The sequence below is a fragment of the Anomaloglossus baeobatrachus genome, chromosome 7, assembly GCF_048569485.1.
Source record: "Anomaloglossus baeobatrachus isolate aAnoBae1 chromosome 7, aAnoBae1.hap1, whole genome shotgun sequence".
Lineage (NCBI taxonomy): Eukaryota > Metazoa > Chordata > Amphibia > Anura > Aromobatidae > Anomaloglossus > Anomaloglossus baeobatrachus.
The window spans coordinates 36,387,725-36,406,929 of record NC_134359.1 but is presented as its reverse complement, the minus strand read 5'-3'; the positions used below and the strand labels follow the sequence as shown (position 1 = coordinate 36,406,929).

General features: G+C 44.2%; 1 protein-coding gene across 8 annotated transcripts in view; it reads right to left on the bottom strand.

Annotated features, from left to right (window-relative positions):
* Positions 1-18,869, bottom strand: part of FMNL2 (formin like 2) — a 300,140-nt gene extending 281,271 nt beyond the window's left edge. For 6 of the 8 annotated variants that reach the window (XM_075317213.1, XM_075317218.1, XM_075317216.1 and 3 more), the window contains exon 1: positions 18,366-18,868. In XM_075317213.1, coding sequence (XP_075173328.1) covers positions 18,366-18,482 — 117 coding nt within the window. In that variant the 5' untranslated portion in view covers positions 18,483-18,868. Of the gene's footprint in view, positions 1-18,365 lie in introns of all 8 variants that reach the window. The other 2 variants (XM_075317219.1, XM_075317215.1) reach the window with 1 other exon arrangement.
* Positions 18,870-19,205: the final 336 nt, after the last annotated feature.

Here is a 19,205-nt window from a genome sequence, read left to right as displayed (position 1 = left end):
ACTCTTAGCTTTGAGGATCTGTCAAAGTACATCCTCATATATTCATATATATCCACAGGATTTTCCAGCTCCTTTTGACCCCTTTGTGGAAATCCAGACCTCTGAACCTTTAGGCTATGTGCCCACGCTAGAATGTCCCTGCGGATTTTTTTGCCTGAAAATCCGCGACTTTCGCGGCAAATCCGCACCGGCGGATTTGCCGCGGATTTGCCGCGGATTTACCGCGGATTTTGATGCGGATTTTTTTTTTTTTTCCCCATTCAAAGCCAAAAATCCGCACCAAATCTGCACCAAACAATTGACATGCTGCAGATTTTTCCGGATCAAAATCCGCGGCAAATCCGCCGCGGAAAAATCCGCAGCATGGGCACAGCATTTCCAAAATGCCATTGAAATGGCTTGGAAGTGCTGCTGCTGCAGATTTTCGGCAAATCCGCGGTAAATCCGCGGCAAAATCCGCGGTAAATCCGCGGTAAATCCTGTAGCGTGGGCACATAGCCTTAGGCCTTGTGCGCACTGTGCATTCTGTGGTGCAGTTTTTGGCCCAAATCTGCATGTTTATGAAAATTCTGAAACGCGGTGCACATGTTGCTTCTTTTTTCCTTGCAGATTTGGTGCAGAAAATAATATATAGCATGTCAATTGTTGGCGCGTTTTATTCCTGCGTTTTGTAACCTTTCCATTCCTTGACTTCATTAAATAAACACACGGCATAAAAACGTATGAGTTTTTGCTGCATTTTTCTACCAGAAGGTGCAGATTTCATGCAAAAAAAATGTCTGCACCAAATCTGCAGCGTGTGAACATAGCCGTACCCTAAATGTATGCCAATGATTGACAGCTTCATCACCATCGGAGTCCACGGCGCAACTCTAAATACATGATTGCCCATGGGAGGCAATGCCCTGATGCCTCACGGTACACATCTAAGAAAGCACCAAAAGGTCAACAGATCGGAGGTGATGGTCCAGTATTCTACGACTGTTATGGAACAAACAAGGTCACAAAGGACACTTTAAAGGGAATCAGCCTTCTCTGCAAATGCTATTTACCTGCAGATATAGTGCTAAGGCCCTGTGCGCACTAGAAAATGGAACTTTGTTAAGAAATTTCCGCAGGGTCTGAAAGATTTCCGCACCCGCAGAAAAAATCCGCAAAAAAACGCACCGAAATCCGCATGCATTTTGGTGCGGCTTTGGTACGGTTTTTCCGCAGGTTAGTACATGTGTTTTGATGTATTCAATGCAATAAAGCACATTGAAGAAAAAAAAAAAGTAATTTCCTTCTGAGATAGATAAATAGATAGATAGATAGATAGATAGATAAATAATCAATAGATAGAGGACAGAGCAATCAATAGATAAAGTCCCTGTGAGGACACACTGCAGTTCTCACGGTCGGTAGTGTGTTCACATTACCGACCGTGAGAAATGACCTGTGGTTACCCCTGCAGTCTCGTTGCGAGGCTGCATTCAGTACAGTGTGTCAGACGCGGCTGCAGCAGTCTGCAAGCATCGTGGGACCTCGGTGGATTACGCCGGAGCTGTGTGTTGGGAGGGGTAAATAAAGGGGTGAAAGAGGGGCTTTTTCTGTATTTTATTTAAAATAAAAGGATTTTTTCGGTGTGTGTTTATTCACATTACTTACAGTTTAATCAAGCTGTCTCATAGACGCTGCCATGATTAAGCCTTGACTTAGTGGAAGCGATCCACTCGTTATTATTACCCTGATTGCCACCGCATCACGGCAATCTGGAAGAGCCGGGAACACTCCGGGACTGTCGCATAATGCATGCGACAGTCCCGGAGCAGCTGCGGACTGATATTCTCGGCTGTGGGAGGGGGGGGCATTAACCCTGCCCCTCGTCCTCCCCAGCCTGAGAATACCGGGCCACCGTGTTTACCTCGGCTGGACGGTAAAAATACAGCGGAGTTCACGTTTTTTTTTTTTGTTTTTTTTTTTATTTGTAATATGTACGTTTGATTTGTATGTGTATTCTATAGGTCTGTGTGAGTGTGATCTGTGTGTGTGTTTACTCTCTACTCCGCTTCCTCTTCCTGTTATAATGACATCACTTCCCTGCAAATCGCAGGCAGCGATGAACATTATGTCCCGAAAAACGCAAAATACCGCAGGGAATAACGCAAGAAAACACAGTGAACCGCACAGAATTTGCTGCCTGCGTTATTCCCTGCGGGATTTCACGATTACATTACAGTCAATGGAGTGAAATCGTGCAGCGACGTGCGGAAAAGAAGTGACATGCAATTGTTTTTGCTGCAGGAATCCCGCAGCAAAACATGCAGCTGTCAAAATCCGCATAGTGTGCACAGCATTTTTTTTTCCCATAGGATTTGCTGGTGAATCACTGCAGAGATGATATGAACATTTTCTGCAGCGAAACATGCAGCAAATCCACAGGTAATGCGCGGGAAATTCCGCCAAAGGCCATGTGCGCACTAGAAAGTGCCTTTTTCTTAAGAAAAAAACGGACCCTCTGAAAGAGTCCCGCACCCGCGGTAAAAGCGCACCCGCGTTTTTGCCTCGATTTGCCGCGGTTTTGCCGCCAATTTACCGCAGATTTTCCGCAAGTTGGTCCCCGTGGATTTTTCCCATTATCTATGGCAAAAAACGCAGGTACCTGCGGAAAAGAAGTGACACGCTCATTAATTCCGCAGCGGTAAATCTGCGGTTATATAAAAAAAACGCAGTGTGCGCACAGCATTTTTTTTTAAAACCCTTAGGTTTTGCTGGGGAATTGACTGCAACAATGTTAGATACATTTTCTGCAGCAAATCTGCGGCAAAATCCGCGGTAAATCCGCAGCGTGCGCACAGGTCCTAATAGCATTTAAATCACTTCTAGCAAATTTACTGGAGCAGTGGCTACAGAAAGAAAGTGTTTTATTCTCCCTGCAGCCGCCTGCTTCCAGTTGTCAGGCCATGTTGGTACAGTCACCACTCACTACACAGTAATCATTCCCTGACACTTTGACAGCCAGCCTGTGTGTGTGCATATATGTGTGTGTGTGTATACATGTGTGTGTGTGTGTGTGTGTGTGTGTGTGTGTGTAGAGCAGGCTGTCAATCAATGCGTCGGGGAATCTCCCATTTAAATCCAATAACAGTGGAGATTTACTAAGATACATTCACCAGAATTATGGCTTAATATTCATGGAAAAACTTGCATACATGCCTTGAACCACTTTTAGGATGTATTTTAGGCTAGTTTCACACTTGCGTTCAGCGCATTCCGTCACTATGGAGAATAGCGCAGTCTGTTAACGCACTGTGCTATTCTCCATAGACTTGTATGGACGACGCACTGTAACGCAAGTGTCTGCGTTGCATCCGCTGGACGACGAAGCGTCATTTTGACGCTGCGCCGGGCGGATGGAACGCAGCATGTGCACGTTTTTCTGCGCTTGGCGGAGTGTCAAAAAAACGCAACCTGCAGGAATCCGTTTGGCGTCCGTTGTTTTTATAATGGACGCCTATGGTGGCGGATTCCGTTAGAATGCGTCATTTGATGGATTCCGTTAACGCATCCGTCTTTACACAACTGCGCATGCTCAGATGTGTAAAGGCAAGGAAAAAAACCTATAACGGATTGCGTTATTTTGTACGATCCGTAGCATTGCGTTGTGCCACTATATGCAACGCATCCGTTGCATGCGTCACACAACGCAATGCTACGGATCCCGTCCAACGCAAGTGTGAAACTAGCCTTAGACACTTTAGCATCCTATGTAACAAGAAGGTGTGGATTGATGTAAAAGGGCTGCGTCTTCTTATGGTTCAACATATGCCAACATTTTGGTGCAAATTAAACTACAAAAATGTCTATAGGTGTACCTTATTTATCAACCAGCAAAGTCATTGTAATACATTTGGTGCATTTTCAGGGGCTGTAATCAGGATTAGTTCATTTTCCCCAGTGAATACAATTCCCGAAATCACAAAGCAAATGATAGGAACACATATGCATACAAAGAAACTATTGAGGCAGCAGAGGGGTACGTACGTAGGACATGGGGATTTAGCTCCACAATGAGTCATCATTGAATTACCTAATGCTTGCATTTTTCCCACTGGCCACTAGGCTTAATAGATACTTCTTGATCTATACAGATGAGCTTTCAGCATTCTCATCACAGATATGATTACAATGAAAGCCTATGTGTCACAATGTGACTATAGTATAGCGGAGTACAGGGGCTCCTTCCATGTAGGGGTCTCTAGGCTAACCCTAATCTCAGGGTTACCCCTAATGGTGGAGATACCCGAGTCGTGTGCCTGTCTTTGCTCCTGACCTAAACTTATCCGATTTTTCCCCTCCCACCAAAGAAGGAACGGGCATGAGTGAGATGGATAGATAAATACAGACAGGGGAAAACCAAACTGCGGATACACTGTAAATTCACAGGAACAAACAATTAGGAACTCAGGAGAAAAACAAGAGCAGGAAGGCAGGAACAAAACGACAACTAGGGTTAACTCCACAAATTCACAAAGTAACAAGTACTACAAACGTCAGATAGTCTAGATCACACAACACCTCACCAGACCAGCTTAGATAAACTATAGGTGACATAGAAGGAAGGATCTAGCCAGCATATATAGGAGGAGAGCAGATGTGATTGACTCCTCCACAACATGTGATCAAAGGAGACTAACTCTTGCTAACCTGCCAATGAAGTACCAATCTGTTGGTCGACGCCCAAGTCTGCCTGCACTGGTCACAGACATCAGAGAAGTTATCAGAGGGAGTGGCAGAATCTGTAGACTGAACAGATCCCGACGCCGGCATGACTGCCAGCCATGTTTGTAAAAACCTACATGTGACACTATGATTAATTACATGAAAAGATAACACAAAATCCAACATTCTCAATTAGGTGGCATCACAGCTCACCTTCTCCTCCTCCGTTACATTAACAAATGACAACACCTGTATATACACATTCCCTTTAATGCAGCCATACTACTTCATCTCCCATGTATCAGCACGCCTGTGTGTTTCCATGCAGATTGCCGGAGCATCCTTGGAACCACTAGATCTCTCTCAGTAAGAAAGCTAAATACTGCCGACATCAAAGAAAATATCAGCCAGAGCCTCTATGGCCAATACTCTAATGCTGCAGGCGAAGGCTGAATTTTGTTCTTTTCTTACCCCCTTGTATTTAATAATAGTGACATGTGAGTCCTTCAGCCTCTTGATACTGATGATGGTGTAGACACCAGGTAAAAGGCACAATGTGCGCCCGGCTGTGACCCTGCAGTGACCACTGCCCAAAAGAATGTACGACAGACACATTATTTCCAGCAAAGTGGGTGCTCGGCGAAAAGACGCACAATAATCCCTTTCATTTGAGCGTTTTAAGATGAAGCTTGTGACTTTTCTACTCTGCTTTTCCCAGCAAAATTTGAGAGTGAGCAACAGCCTCGGTGTGACAGTGCGAGGTCCAGCAAAGACACAGCAACACTTACCAGGAGTTTAAAGGGATAATGTCACCAAAAGGGTCTCTTTAAATTTGGGCATCTTTTAGAATCCCTAATAACAAAAAAAACTGGGTTGCTAATACATACCCTCTCCCAAAAACATGTAAGATAGTTGAGAGTGATTCATTAATCAGATTAATGCCTCCTTTACTGGAGTTAGACATGTGATCCCTTTCAACCAATCAATTGAGAAAGAATTACTCAGGGGCGGAACTATAGGCATAACAACTCCTCAGGGGCGGAACTATAAGGATAACTCCTCAGGGGTGGAACTATAAGGATAGCAACTCCTCAGGGGTGGAACTATAAGGATAGCAACTCCTCAGGGGCGGAACTATAAGGATAGCAACTCCTCAGGGGTGGAACTATAAGGATAGCAACTCCTCAGGGGCGGAACTATAAGGATAGCAACTCCTCAGGGGTGGAACTATAAGGATAGCAACTCCTCAGGGGTGGAACTATAAGGATAGCAACTCCTCAGGGGCGGAACTATAAGGATAACTCCTCAGGGGCAGAACTAAAAGCATAACTCCTCAGGGGCTGTCAACTTGTTGGCGCTCACTGGAAGGGATTCTCCAGGAAAAGAATACAAATAAATAAATAAAATCTTATTCTAAAAATATTTCTAAGTATTAATTAGCAAAATACACTTATTTTGTCTAAGGAGATAATCACATTATTCCATTAAAATAAAATAGAAGCGTTCTTGTTACACTAATGATCGAAACCTGTCCTACAATATTAACCGGATAGGAATCTGTGAGCATGTGCAATGGAAAGCGCCATCCCCTACCTTCATCTATAGTATGAAGCTCCTCTGCTAGGACATAACCTATGCCACATACATCCAAACACATACTGATAGGGAATATAGATTTGTGAGCCCCAATGGGGACTGTGTTGCTGATGAATGTAAAGTGCTGCAGAAAATGTTGGCGCTATATAAATATAAGGATTATTATTAAATATGCTGTAAGACTATAACAGTAGCGCCTCAGCATTCAGATTGACAGGGAGGACAGCAGTGTAAGCAGCCTCTTACCTCACCAACCTTGGTATCTCCAGTATTAGATCAGATAAACAGAATACATAGCAGTGTGAGCAAGCTCTTCTTACCTCAGTATACCTGGTATCTCCAGTATTAGATCAGATAAGGTGGAAAGGAGTGTGAGCAGACTCTTCTTACCTCACCCCCCTGGAATCTCCAATATTAAAATCAGACAGACCGTAGACAGCAGTCCAAGCAGCCTCTTACATCCCCACACTTGGTATCTCCAGTATTAGATCAGATAGACAGGGTTGATAGCAGTGTGAACAGCCTCTTCTTACCTCAGCACTCCTGGAATCTCCAGTATTAGATCAGATATACATGGTGGACAACTGGGTGAGCTGCCCCTTTTTACCGCAGCACCCTGGCATCTCCAATATTAGATCAGACAGACGGAGGACAACAGCGTGAGCAGCCTCTTCTTACCTGAACATTCTTGATATCTCCAGTATTAAATTAGAATACCCCCTGGGGGCACAATTTCCTGCACATGAGGAGGAAGGGGGGGGGGGGGAGAGCTTCCAACTGCACTTGCTCACAGACACCTGTCATATTAGGAATCTAGAGCAGGCTATTGTCAGTGTAACATTCAAATTTAGAAATCTACCGTATGTACAATATAATGGCTTTTTTTTTTGCTATTTACTGAGAACCCCTTTAAGTTTTTTACTTTTGTGATTTTCTGAGATATGATACTGATCTTTATCTTTCCACTAATGCTTCCATGTTAGTGGTTATACCAAGGCTGTCTGCATTTTTGCATTATTATAGGTAGAGAGGTTGTCTGCTATGGACAGTTGCTTCCAATGATCCTCCAAGGATTTGCTGATTACAGGGTGCAGAGTTGCTGAGATCCCCGGCGATTGGCAGCAAATCCGCAGGTGTTCAGTTCCTCTTTAGCGCCACCAATGGGCAAAACAAGTATTACACAGTTCTATTTGCAGTTGCTATCTTCTCTGGCTACTAGATGGATCTGATCCCACACTCCAAAAGTTGGACTTTTATTTATTTTTTTTTTGCAATGGCATAATGGAAAGAAATCACCATTTTACCCAACAAACTGCATTTTTGTGAGTAGAAAGAGCAGAAAGACGGCTAAAGGTGCAGTCACACATAACGAGATCGTGAACGAGATCGCTACTACGTCACAGTTCCCGGATCATTGCTGAGTCGTTGGTGAAATCGTATGTGAGGTGTCACACACACCGACTTTAGGAACGAGCATGCGACCCGTACGACGATCTTGTAAATCGTCGGGACCCAGTCACACAACAGCTGTGGTAACGATTCCGATCTCGATTAGGGGCGTAGTGAAACGCAGTGAGCCACGTAGGCGTGCATTTGCGTCGCCTTTTCCAGACCTCTCCGCTCCGATTGGTGGCCAATGCTGCGTTCTGATTGGGCGGGTGGGCGGGCCTAAAAGGTAACTTTTGTATCGCGTCACTTCTTTAGAACTTTGCTTTGAGACTAGAACCCGCGACTCCACCCCGATTCATTTGTACTTTGTACCCGGTTGCTTGCTTGCTTTTCGGATCGAAGCTGCATCTGCACCCAGATTCATCCCTCCTTCGTTCCCGAGTGTTTATCAGCGCCAACCAATCGGTGCAGAGGGGGCGCGGAAACGGGGACGCAACTACATGCCTACGTGCCACACTAAAGTTCTAATCTAGGTCGTTAACGAAATCGTAGGTAGGTGTCAAACATACAGATCCATCCTGCCCAGCAGGACTTCAACGAGCCAAAAATGGCCCAGGCTGTTCAGCATCGACCAACGATTTCACAGCAGGGGGCGGATCGTTGGTACGTGTCAAACATGAGGAGATCGCTAGTAAAGTCGTTGTTGCGTCACAGAAACCGTGACGTTGCAACGATCTCGTTCATGAACTCGTTATGTGTGAAGTGGCCTTTAGACAATAGACTCTGCAGAGAATATAGGCTGCTGTTATCAGTCCTGCTAAATCTTTTCACTTCCTATCCTTTATGGGTTTATTTTATTATGGATTTTATAGGGGAAAAAAAAAAAATTGCAAAATCTGATTTCTTTCATATTAAAAAAATGTGTCCAATGGACAAACTAAAAAGGTAGCGAGATACTGTACACAACTGCCATGAAATCTCCCCCATCTCGCATTCCACCGTGAAAAGAGGGGATTAGCACATGGAAGAATAGCTGTGAGTAGGTCTAAAAACAATCATCCAAATTAGCTTACAAGTGACTTGTCAGCAGAGTGCGGAGCTCAGGGCACAGGACTACCTGACACAGACAAAGCCTGGTGCAGACAATAAAGGGGAGCAGACGCCCATAGCCACCAATTAGATCATGGGTTTCAGTGTCCAGATTTTGCTGGTGTCACCCACTCAGTCACCGGTACCGCTTTTTTTTCCGCTAAATCCAGTTGAATCTATCGCTCTGTTCTGTCCAGTCGTTATTTCCATCCCTTCTGTGATCATAAAAATACAGTACATAAAATATTCATCTGAATGGTAAAGGAACTGGCATAAAATATTTCCCGTTTACCCCCTTTCCAGTTTTTTAGCTGGATCAAAAAAATGTAGCCTGCACAAATTTTTTTCCACAAAAAAAAAAAAAGAAAAAAGAAAACGGAATCACTTGTTTATGTTGAAATGTATTGAAAATGGATGGTCGGCCATCATGTCATATGTTAAAGGGGTTGTCCACTGCTCGGACAAACCTTTTTCAATTACTAGATTATCAGGTGTAAAATAAAAAGAATCTACTCGCCTCCGGAGCTGGCACATTTTTTTGCGGTGTGGGTGCCAGGTCTCCCGGGGCTAGTGTGACATTGTTATGCCACATGAGACCTGCAGCAATCACCAGAGCTTCACTCTCACATGCTTTGGACATAACATGACATTTGGAGGTAGTCAGATAGCAGCAGCCTCAATTCTTTCAGATGTCAGTTTCTTCTGGAAGAAGTGAGAGCAAAGAAGCAAATTAGCAGCCGCTGACTGGCCAGCACCTTAGGGGAGTAGAGGTCCAGGAGACCAGGCACCTACATCAAAGGAAAGGTGCCAGCACTGGAGGTGAATAGAGGCCTGGGAGACCTGGCACCCACATTTAAGGAAAGGTGCCAGCACCGGAAATGACTAGAGGCCTGGGAGACCTGGCACCCACATTTAAGGAAAGGTGCCAGCACCGGAGGTGAGTAGAGGCCTGGGAGACCTGGCACCCACATTGAAGGAAAGGTGCCAGCTCCGGAGGTGAGTAGAGGCCTGGGAGACCTGGCACCCACATTGAAGGAAAGGTGAATCCAGCGTCGGTGAGTAGAAGCCCGGGAGACCTGGCACCCACATTGAAGGAAAGGTGAATGCAGCATCGGTGAGTAGAAGCCCGGGAGACCTGGCACCCACATTGAAGGAAAGGTGCCAGCAGTGGAGGAGAGTAGAGGCCCGGGAGATCCAGTGCACACATCCAAGGAAAGGTGCCAGTATTAGAGGTGAGCAGAGGCCCAGGAGAAATGGCGCCCACATCGATGGAAAGATGCCAGCAGATGAGGTGAGTAGAGGCCCAGGAGACCAGGTGCCCATATGAAAGGAAATGTGTCAGCATCATAGGAGAGTAGAGGCTCGGGAGATCAAGCGCGCATATCAAAAGAAATGGTGACAGCAGCGGTGGTGAGCAGAGGCCCAAGACATTTGGCGCCTACATCGAAGGAAAGGTGGCAGCAGCAGAGGTGAGCAGAGGCTCAGGATATCTGGTGCACACATCGAAGGTAAGGTGCCAGCAGCAGAGGTGAGTAGAGGCCCAGGAGACCAGGCACCCTTATCAAAGGAAATGTGTCAGCATCAGAGGCGAGTAGAGGTCTGGGAGTTTCAGCGCCCACATCGAAAGGAACATGTCAGCATCGGCGGTGAGTAGAGGCAGGAAGACCTGTTGCACACATCAAAAGAAAGATGCCAGCACCGGAGGTCAGCAGAGGCTGTTTTTACTTCCTAAATTTTGGTTTGCATATTGCATATATTTTTGCTTGGTTTGTAATGGATCCATTTTCTTACTTTTTTTTATTATTATTATTATTATTATTTATTTTTGTTTTAATACTGCATCTGTTACAAACTGATGACAACTTGACCTGTAAAAAGAGCCTGAAGGACTAAATACAGTACGGTAGAATAACACTGTGGACTCGGCTGACACTCCGATGTGTACGCGGGGCCTCCTGACTCTCCCCCGACAGATGATGTCGGGGAAGATAAGGATCTGGCATGTCCAATTTTGGACTTTCAACCCTTTTGTTCTGAATGAGATAAGTGTGTCAGCAGCTCCTCGAAGAGAACACCGGAGCAGCGCTCCTGTTCGTTCCAGAATCGGGAGATACAGCTGCCGGCTGAACCATCGGACGTCTATCTACTGTGTTAGACCCCTTAGAGATATTGACCACCAGCCTTTGTGCCGTCCCAACACTCCTGTCCTCAAGTGACACCAGTTGCTCAACCAGTTGTATCGCGTCGTTGAACTTAGGGCCCCAGCAACTGCAAAAAGTCAATGTCCAGCTGATTTGTTTGGGGTGGGTTTTTTTTTGAGGGGGGAGGGATGTTACCTTTCATGGCTGCCATGAAGGCCTCATTCAGTGGTGATTTTTCACGTACATGATAACATTTGACAGTCGCTCCTCGGTGTTTTGGATCCGTGTTTCATCAGTTTTTGCTCCGTGGGTCAGTTTTTACCATCAGTGTTTCATTCGTGTGATTTTCACTGATGAAAAGACTGTAATATGTACACGGTCCATCCATAAAAAAAGGATTAAACATAGGAGTGGCTCATGGACATCATGCATGTACTCTGGTCGACTCCTAACGCTGATCTGCCGATAATCGGCCAGTGTACACGGGCTTCCAATAACTCAAAGCAAAACGCTTGCTCGACAAGTGAAATTATTTTTAAGCATGCCTAAAAATGATCATTCTCCTGTGTAAACATGACATGTGCTGCTGAGAACAATGACAGCTTATGTACCCAGAACAATTTATTACCAATTGTTCTGTGCTGTTCAGTCAACATGTTTAGATGACAGATGGCAGATATGAAGCCAATCGCCAGCTGATCAATAGACTTTAGGTGGGCATCAATGTTGGACCTAACTACCTAAGCACATGAATAGGTTCTAAATGTTAAAAGGAGCACAATGGTGCTCCTTAAGGGGTTGTCCAGAACTTAGATTTATTATATATCACAATATTATCATTAATTAGATCACTGGGGGCCTGACACCCGGCACACTGGCAGACTGAGGCGCCGGCATCTCTACAGAGACATTGACTTACTCACCACTCCGGCCGGGTCGCGTCCTCCCCCGCACTCCCCCAGCTGTCTATGTGTGCTGCTGCCTCCTTCGCCTCCCGAGCCCTGTACATGCCGCACAGGGTCCCTGGGAGTGCACCTAAGATGAGCTTGCGCACACCGGCCCTTTAAGAGGCCTATGACTGAGAGGCACTGTGTAGTTAAGGCACCCTCCCATTAGGGGAGGTGCCTGCGCAACACCTTCAGTTAGTCACACAGTCTGCTATCTAGCTACCTGTCAGTTCCTGACCTTCTGTCCCGTTACCACTATGTCCAGTACCTGCCTTCCCATACCTGTGTATCCCTACCATGCCCACCATTCCTGTCCGTACCTGCCTGTCCAGCCTGCCTCAGTCACCCCGCCTGTACCCATCTATTCCTGTGTCTGCCACCTGCCCTGAGGGTCAGCTGAAACAGTCCCGGTCGCTGCCCTGTGAGTGATACCTGGCGTCCGCCTCGCAGTGGGTGCCTAGTTAAGCCCCTCCCACTAAAGGGTAGGCCCAGTTCCCCCTGTAGTCCAGTGGGTCTACTAATCCCGCTCACTGCCTCTACACCGGCTGTGAGCGTGACACAGACTATGTGCGGCTCTGCTCTCTACACTGTACAGTGGTCATTCTTGGGTACTGCAGGTCAGATCATATTTGATTTAATGAGAGCTGAGCCTTCATGACTGCCCCCTAAAAAACAAAAATGGTCATTACACAGCTTTTAGAGCGTTGCCATTACGATTCTAAAACTGTGTACACTGGGCTGCAGTGGGAGTTGCAAACACCTGATCGGTGGAGGGTGACAAGACGAGGTAGTGGAGAGGTCGGACCTCCACTAAACTGATATTGATGAGCAAAGGATTGATCGAGCCCTGTAATACAAATGATTAAGAGGAACCAGTCAACTTTCATTTTCTCAAGTGAGCTGGTAAAATGGGATAGAAAGATAACCATCAAGGCTTTCTGTATTTCACTAATACAAAGGGAGACTAAGCAAAAAGTGAATGGATCACTAGGGTACGGAAGGTCACACATGCTTTTTTTGACCACTGACACTGGTAAAATTCATTGAGTCTTGGTTATTCCTGTCTGTGGTATTTGTGGGATTTGATTCTCCGGTCCTGGCCCTTTCCTGGGGTGAGGGAGAAGGGGTGTTAGTTCAGGGTTCAGACAAGAGTTAGGCTCATGGTGGGGGTCCAGACCTGGTTACCATCAAGCCTACCTCATGGATAAGGGACAGCGCAGGGTCCCTAGTTTGAGAGCCAGTTTAGAGGTTCCTGCTCCAGTTTCCTTTCCCTACATTGTGAAAATGTATACCAGAAAGTATCCACACATGTGAAAATGGAGACACTACTATTGTTACGGATCACTGCTTTATGATATTTTGGAAATAAAGGCATAAAGAAAACTGGAGAACGATGCTAATTTAATAATTCAATAAGGATTTCTATTTGGGCATCCACTGTCTAATGTGAGCAAAATATATGGTCTGGAAAATGCAAAAAAAAAACAAAAAAAAAAAAAAAAACACCCTAAAAGTTCCAAAAAGTAAAAGAAAAAGTGAGCGTTCCTCTTGAAAATACTCTGCTGCCTGTAATACTACAAGTCCCATCAAATGGAAAATTACAACCTTAACCTTGCTTCAAAAAGACTAAAAAAAAAAACAAAAAAAACCCCAGAAATTGCTAATGGTCTTCAGAGTGTACTGAGCTGTGACGTCTTGGTTGATGGCGGGTTAATAAGTCACCAGCAAAGGAAGAGTTTACTTCACAATGAAACATTTTTCAGTCATCCATTTACAAGGTGTTAACGTCTCGGAATAACTTACAATGGATTTACATATTTACGAGTGAAAGGTACACAAAGTTGTAACTTCGACAAAACCGGTCACCCACATGTCACCGTGTGTAGAGACAATATGGCCTCTGATAGCAATAGGAAATCCGGGCAACTAACTATCAGTCGATTCCTTAAATATTGTATTAACAAAAAAGTCCAAAACATTACTTTACAAAATTTTACATGTTTTTGTGGGTTGTTATAAAAAACTTTATTCAGTTCTTATGTTTTTTTTGGAACTAATGTGACTTTAAGGGGTACTTTGCACGTTGCGACATTGCTACTGCGATCTCGTCGGGGTCAGATCGAAAGTGACGCACATCCGGCGCCGGTAACGACGTCACAACGTGTAAAGCCTAGATGCACCGATAAACGATCGCAAAAGTGTCGTAAATTGGTGATCTGTGCAGTGTCGGTCATTTCCATAATTTCGCTGCACCGTCAGGTACGATGTTGTTCCTCGCTCCTGCGGCAGCACATATCACTGTGTATGAAGCCGCAGGAGCGAGGAACATCACCTACCTGCGTCCTGCCTGCAATGAGGAAGGAAGGAGGTGGGCGGGATGTTACGTCCCGCTCATCTCCGCCCCTCCGCTTCTATTGGCCGCCTGCCGTGTGACGTCGATGTGACGCTGCACGACCCCCCCCCTTAGGAAGGTGGTGGGTCGCCAGCCAGAGCGACGTCGCAGGACAGGTGAGTCCATGTGAAGCTGCCGTAGCGATAATGTTCGCTACGGCAGGTATCACAAGAGATCGCAGCTGCGACAGGGGCGGGGACTATCGCGCTCGGCATCGCTAGCATCGGCCTGCGATGTCGTAGTGTGCAAAGTACCCCTAAGACTTATCACTGAAACATGCTTATTTATACAGCAATATCAGGACTATACATCAGGACTGAAAGATGGGAGAAAACATTGGTAATCATGGGGCAGTGATCGCAGCCATATTGGGGGGGGTCTGCTACATTATCTGAAAGCAAGGCAGCCATATTGGGGGTCTACTATATCGCCTGAAGGGAACACATTCTAGGTGGCAACTAATGATGAGCGAGTTTTGAAATACTCGGATTCGTGATACTCCTAAGGAGTACTGTCTAATACTCGCGTATCTGTTCCGAACAGCGTGTGCGATGCAAGTCAATGGGGAATACTCGCAATCTAATGAATAACCCAAATTCCGCATTATTCGCTACGCACACGAACAGTCCGACATTCGGGTTACTCGTTACATTGCGAGTATTCCCCATTGACTTGCATGGCACCCACTATTCGGAATGTATATGCGAGTATTAGACAGTACTTATGAGCATCGCAAATTTTGAAACTCGCTCATCATTAGTGGCAATTAATGACTTTCTAGCATCATTTAGCTTAGGAACTGCCTCTGTGGCATTATCAATAAAGTTTATTGAAGATGGCTTAAAGGGGGTTACCACAATTTTTTTTTTTCCACTTAAAATCAGGCATTTGGGGCTAAATATCATTTTTTGTAATTGGGTTTCATTAAACAAATGTTGCACCAATTGGCTTTTTACAGGATCTTTGTTTCCCAGCGTATTCAAGTTGAATGTGGACTGTGGTGATAAATCAGCTGAAAGAAGCTCAGGGATATGAGAGATAAACGCTGACTGATTCTCAGTTAACTCATTCTGCAGTAACCAATACACAGTGCAACACAGAGGCTGTAGCTGGTAAAGGGTGCAAAAATATTTAATCAAACCCAATAGCTAAAAAAAAAAAAAAATGACTCCACGCATTTCAAATTTTTAGGATTTTGTTTTTTATGCAAGGAGGTGTTAAAATTTAAGTGGTTACAAAAGATAATGTCAATAAAGTTTATTGAAAAAAAGAGAAGTATTTTTTAAAGGCGCACATTGTTGGGTTTTCCCTAACAAGGTCAATAAAGCGTATTGAAGATAGTAATATACTTTATTAAAGGACACGCTGGACTTTAAAAAAAAAAAAAAAAAAAAAGGTGCTTATCGACAATGTCAATAAAGTTTGTTGAAGACGTATTCATTTTTGAAAAATATTATTCCTGAGCGATTTTGATGAAGGAAGAGTCAAGATTATAGTTGTGTTTCCACGAGGTCGACAACAGTCAGGGACATTATTAGGCCGGTTTCAAACATCCAAGGTCCAAGTCTGACCTGAAACCATCATCCTCAGCCTATGAGACCGTTGACTTTAGAGAAATTCAACATTGTCAGAGAAAAAAACTTTTTAAGTCCAACACCTCCGTTAAAAAAAATAAAAATGTTCCCGGTCTTCAATTAACTTTATCGACATTGTCATAGGGAACCAATTATAGTCTTATAATTGGTCGACCCCTTAAATTAAATAAAAAAAGCTACTTACGGTATGAAAAAACTTTAAGAGATTCCTTTCAACAATGTTAATAAAGTCCAATATTTGTTCAATAAACTTTATTGATATGGTCATAGGAAATCCTACCTTAAATATATTTTCCTTTCTTCAATAAACTTTATTGACATTGTCGTAGGGAACCAATTATAGTTTTACGACTCCTTAAATTAAAATTAAAAAAAAGCTACTTACGGTATGAAAAAACTTTAAGAGATTCCTTTCAACAATGTTAATAAAGTCCAATATTTGTTCAATAAACTTTATTGATATTGTCATAGGAAATCTCACCTTAAATATATTTTCCCTTCTTCAATAAACTTTATTGACATTGTCATAGGTAATCCCACTTTAACTATAATATTTTCCTTTCTTCAATAAACTTTATTGATTTTGTCATAGGGAATTCCACTTTAAATATATTTTCCTTTCTTCAATAAACTTTATTGACATTGTCGTAGGGAATCCCACCTTAACTATAATATTTTCGTATCTTCAATAAACTATTGATATTGTTGTAGGGAATCCCACCTTAAAATATTTTCCTTTCTTCAATAAACTTTATTGACATTGTCATAGGAAAATATTTTATTTAAGGTGAGATTCCCTATGACAATGTCAATAAAGTTTATTGAAGAAAGGGAATCTCACCTTAAATAAAATATTTTCCTATCTTCAATAAACTTTATTGACATTGTCATAGGGAATCTCACCTTAAATAAAATATTTTCCTATCTTCAATAAACTTTATTGACAAATGTCAGAGAGAGCACATAGAACATGATCATTTTGGAGACTTCGCAAAAGGAGTCTTGGGTGTCAGATACAGGGTCGGACATATCACTGGGGCAGCCGCATGGGCCCAAGAGGCCAGGGGTCCATTTCTACCTCCAAAGCAGCTGTAATTGTGCATTATGATGTACTACTGGACCGCAAAGGGCCCCTCTATTGTTGTTGCACAGGGGCCCTTTTCTCTCTGTGTCCCCTAGTGCTCAGATAGGTTGTGCAACCCCAAAAATTATGGTTATCAATAAGTCGCAATGTATGTAGACTTAAACCGCGGTCTGTGACAGCAAAGAAGGGACCGATAAGTGAATGAATTAAAAAGTATATAATAAGGGAGGGCAATGTTTAGTGTTTAGAGGTCTTCCAATTGGTCATCACTGGTTGGTTTCGATACCAGACTATCAGTATATACCAACAGTATTACCTGTAGTGTATGCTGCTGTATGGTAATATAGGCTGATTTTTCCATGATCCCAGACCCCTTGCACCTATGATGTGGCTTGTGGTGTAACCCTAGTAAAGAGCCACTTCATAATGTTAACACACTGAGTGTAATCTAAACATAATCAGGTTACACACAGGAAAGCGGAAAGTGTTGAGTGTAATCCCAGTTTACTCTAGCAGTTGTAGTTTGACACCATTTTTTGCGTGAACCTGCTCTAAGGCCCCATTATTCCCCTATAGTGGGTTTTTGTCCCTCCTGTCAATCATTGAAACGCTAACTCTTGTGTATAGAATTACAATCACTTCACAGTCATCCTGGAACAAGAGTAAATACCAAGTCCACTTGTGGTCGTAAAACATGATCAAAGTTAATAAAAAAAAATATCATAGGAGTTCAAAAGGACTCCACGCCCCAATGTGTCCACACTGCTATAGGGCTGGAGACCAAATTATGTCATTCATTGCTCCACCGTTACCCAAAAACTCAAAGGGAAAGTCACCAAGGGCTCTGAAATTTCTACTAAATTTTGGATAATGGCTCAGAATACACCAAAATCATGGGTATTTGCAACTTTTGGCCATTGATAGGTGCAAACTAACTCACACTGCGGTCATACTATTACTTCCGAAACATGGATACCCCATGGTTATCCTCCAAAACATGGATACCAATATCTCCCTAGGCTTTTTGTAGGACATGGTCTTTGGAAGTCAGTGACTTTCCATTTCTGACACCCTGTAGATGTTAATGAAATGCAGATCGGTCTCCACACACCCCCACACCCCCCTCTCCTCCACCATTGAGCAGCCTCTTTACAGTGTGATATCTCCACATGGGACATCATCCCATGTCTTCTACTACAAAGAAGGAGTCACCCCTTCAATTGAATAGGCTGCAAGGATCTAGGAGAAACGTGCTTAGCTGAACCACCCCCTTGCAAACACAATCAAGACAATGGGGCTTTTTCTCCAAGGCGAAGAGAAAGCAGCAATAATATCTCAATGTAAGAAGATGGTGCAATGTGTAGACTTTCTGCGGAGGACACCATAGCGAGCATCAACATAGGCAAGACATGGGAGGACCAATCCACTCACCAAAACGATGGCAAACCTCTCCTCCAATTCACCTGGTTCAGGCATGGGAAGCTTAAGGGGCATATTATGTGCCTTGAAATCAGTCTGGTTAGAATCCATGCTGCCTGCATTCCCCATGATGAGCAGCCTGGGTGAAGGCCACCTCCACACCTCTCTCCTGGCCACAGGAATGAACAAGTCACCAACACACAGCTGCTTGTCCTTCTCTCCACCTCCCCAAAGTGTCCAGCAATCCCAAGCCAAGCAGCACAGATGGGGACAGATCCACTGCAAGGATAGATCCAAGGCTCCTTCTAGCACATAGGTGGCTCCTGCACCTTCCTGGCCCTGGGTGACCTCCAGAAAAAGCCCAGCTTGATGCCTAGACTAGGGTTTGGAGGCACGGATGGCATCTGCATGTTGCACAATTTGCACACCACTCCCCGCTTGGTGCTGCTTGCTGCCAGTGAGAAGAGCACAAGAGGCTCAGGGCAGCAGCAGCCTGAATGCAACATGGAAACTCCCTTTATTGTCCAAGGGAAGAGGCACAGGCTCCCTCTAGTGATCCTGCAAGCTCCGACCATGGAGGCAGCAGCACAGTGCGAGGACAGACTGACAGCCCCTGCACAGCCCCACAATGCTGTGGAATCACTGCCAGCCACAGCACACAGCACTGATTGGCTGCAATTAATGGATTACTGGGTGCAAATGGATCCCCTAGCTGGATCTGCAACATAAAGGATTGTGATATAAGTAATATGCTCTGCATTACAATATTATCCTAATAGTAATAATAATAATAATAATAATAAAATGCTAATCTAATACATTAATATTGTAATTATATAACATTCATCTAAT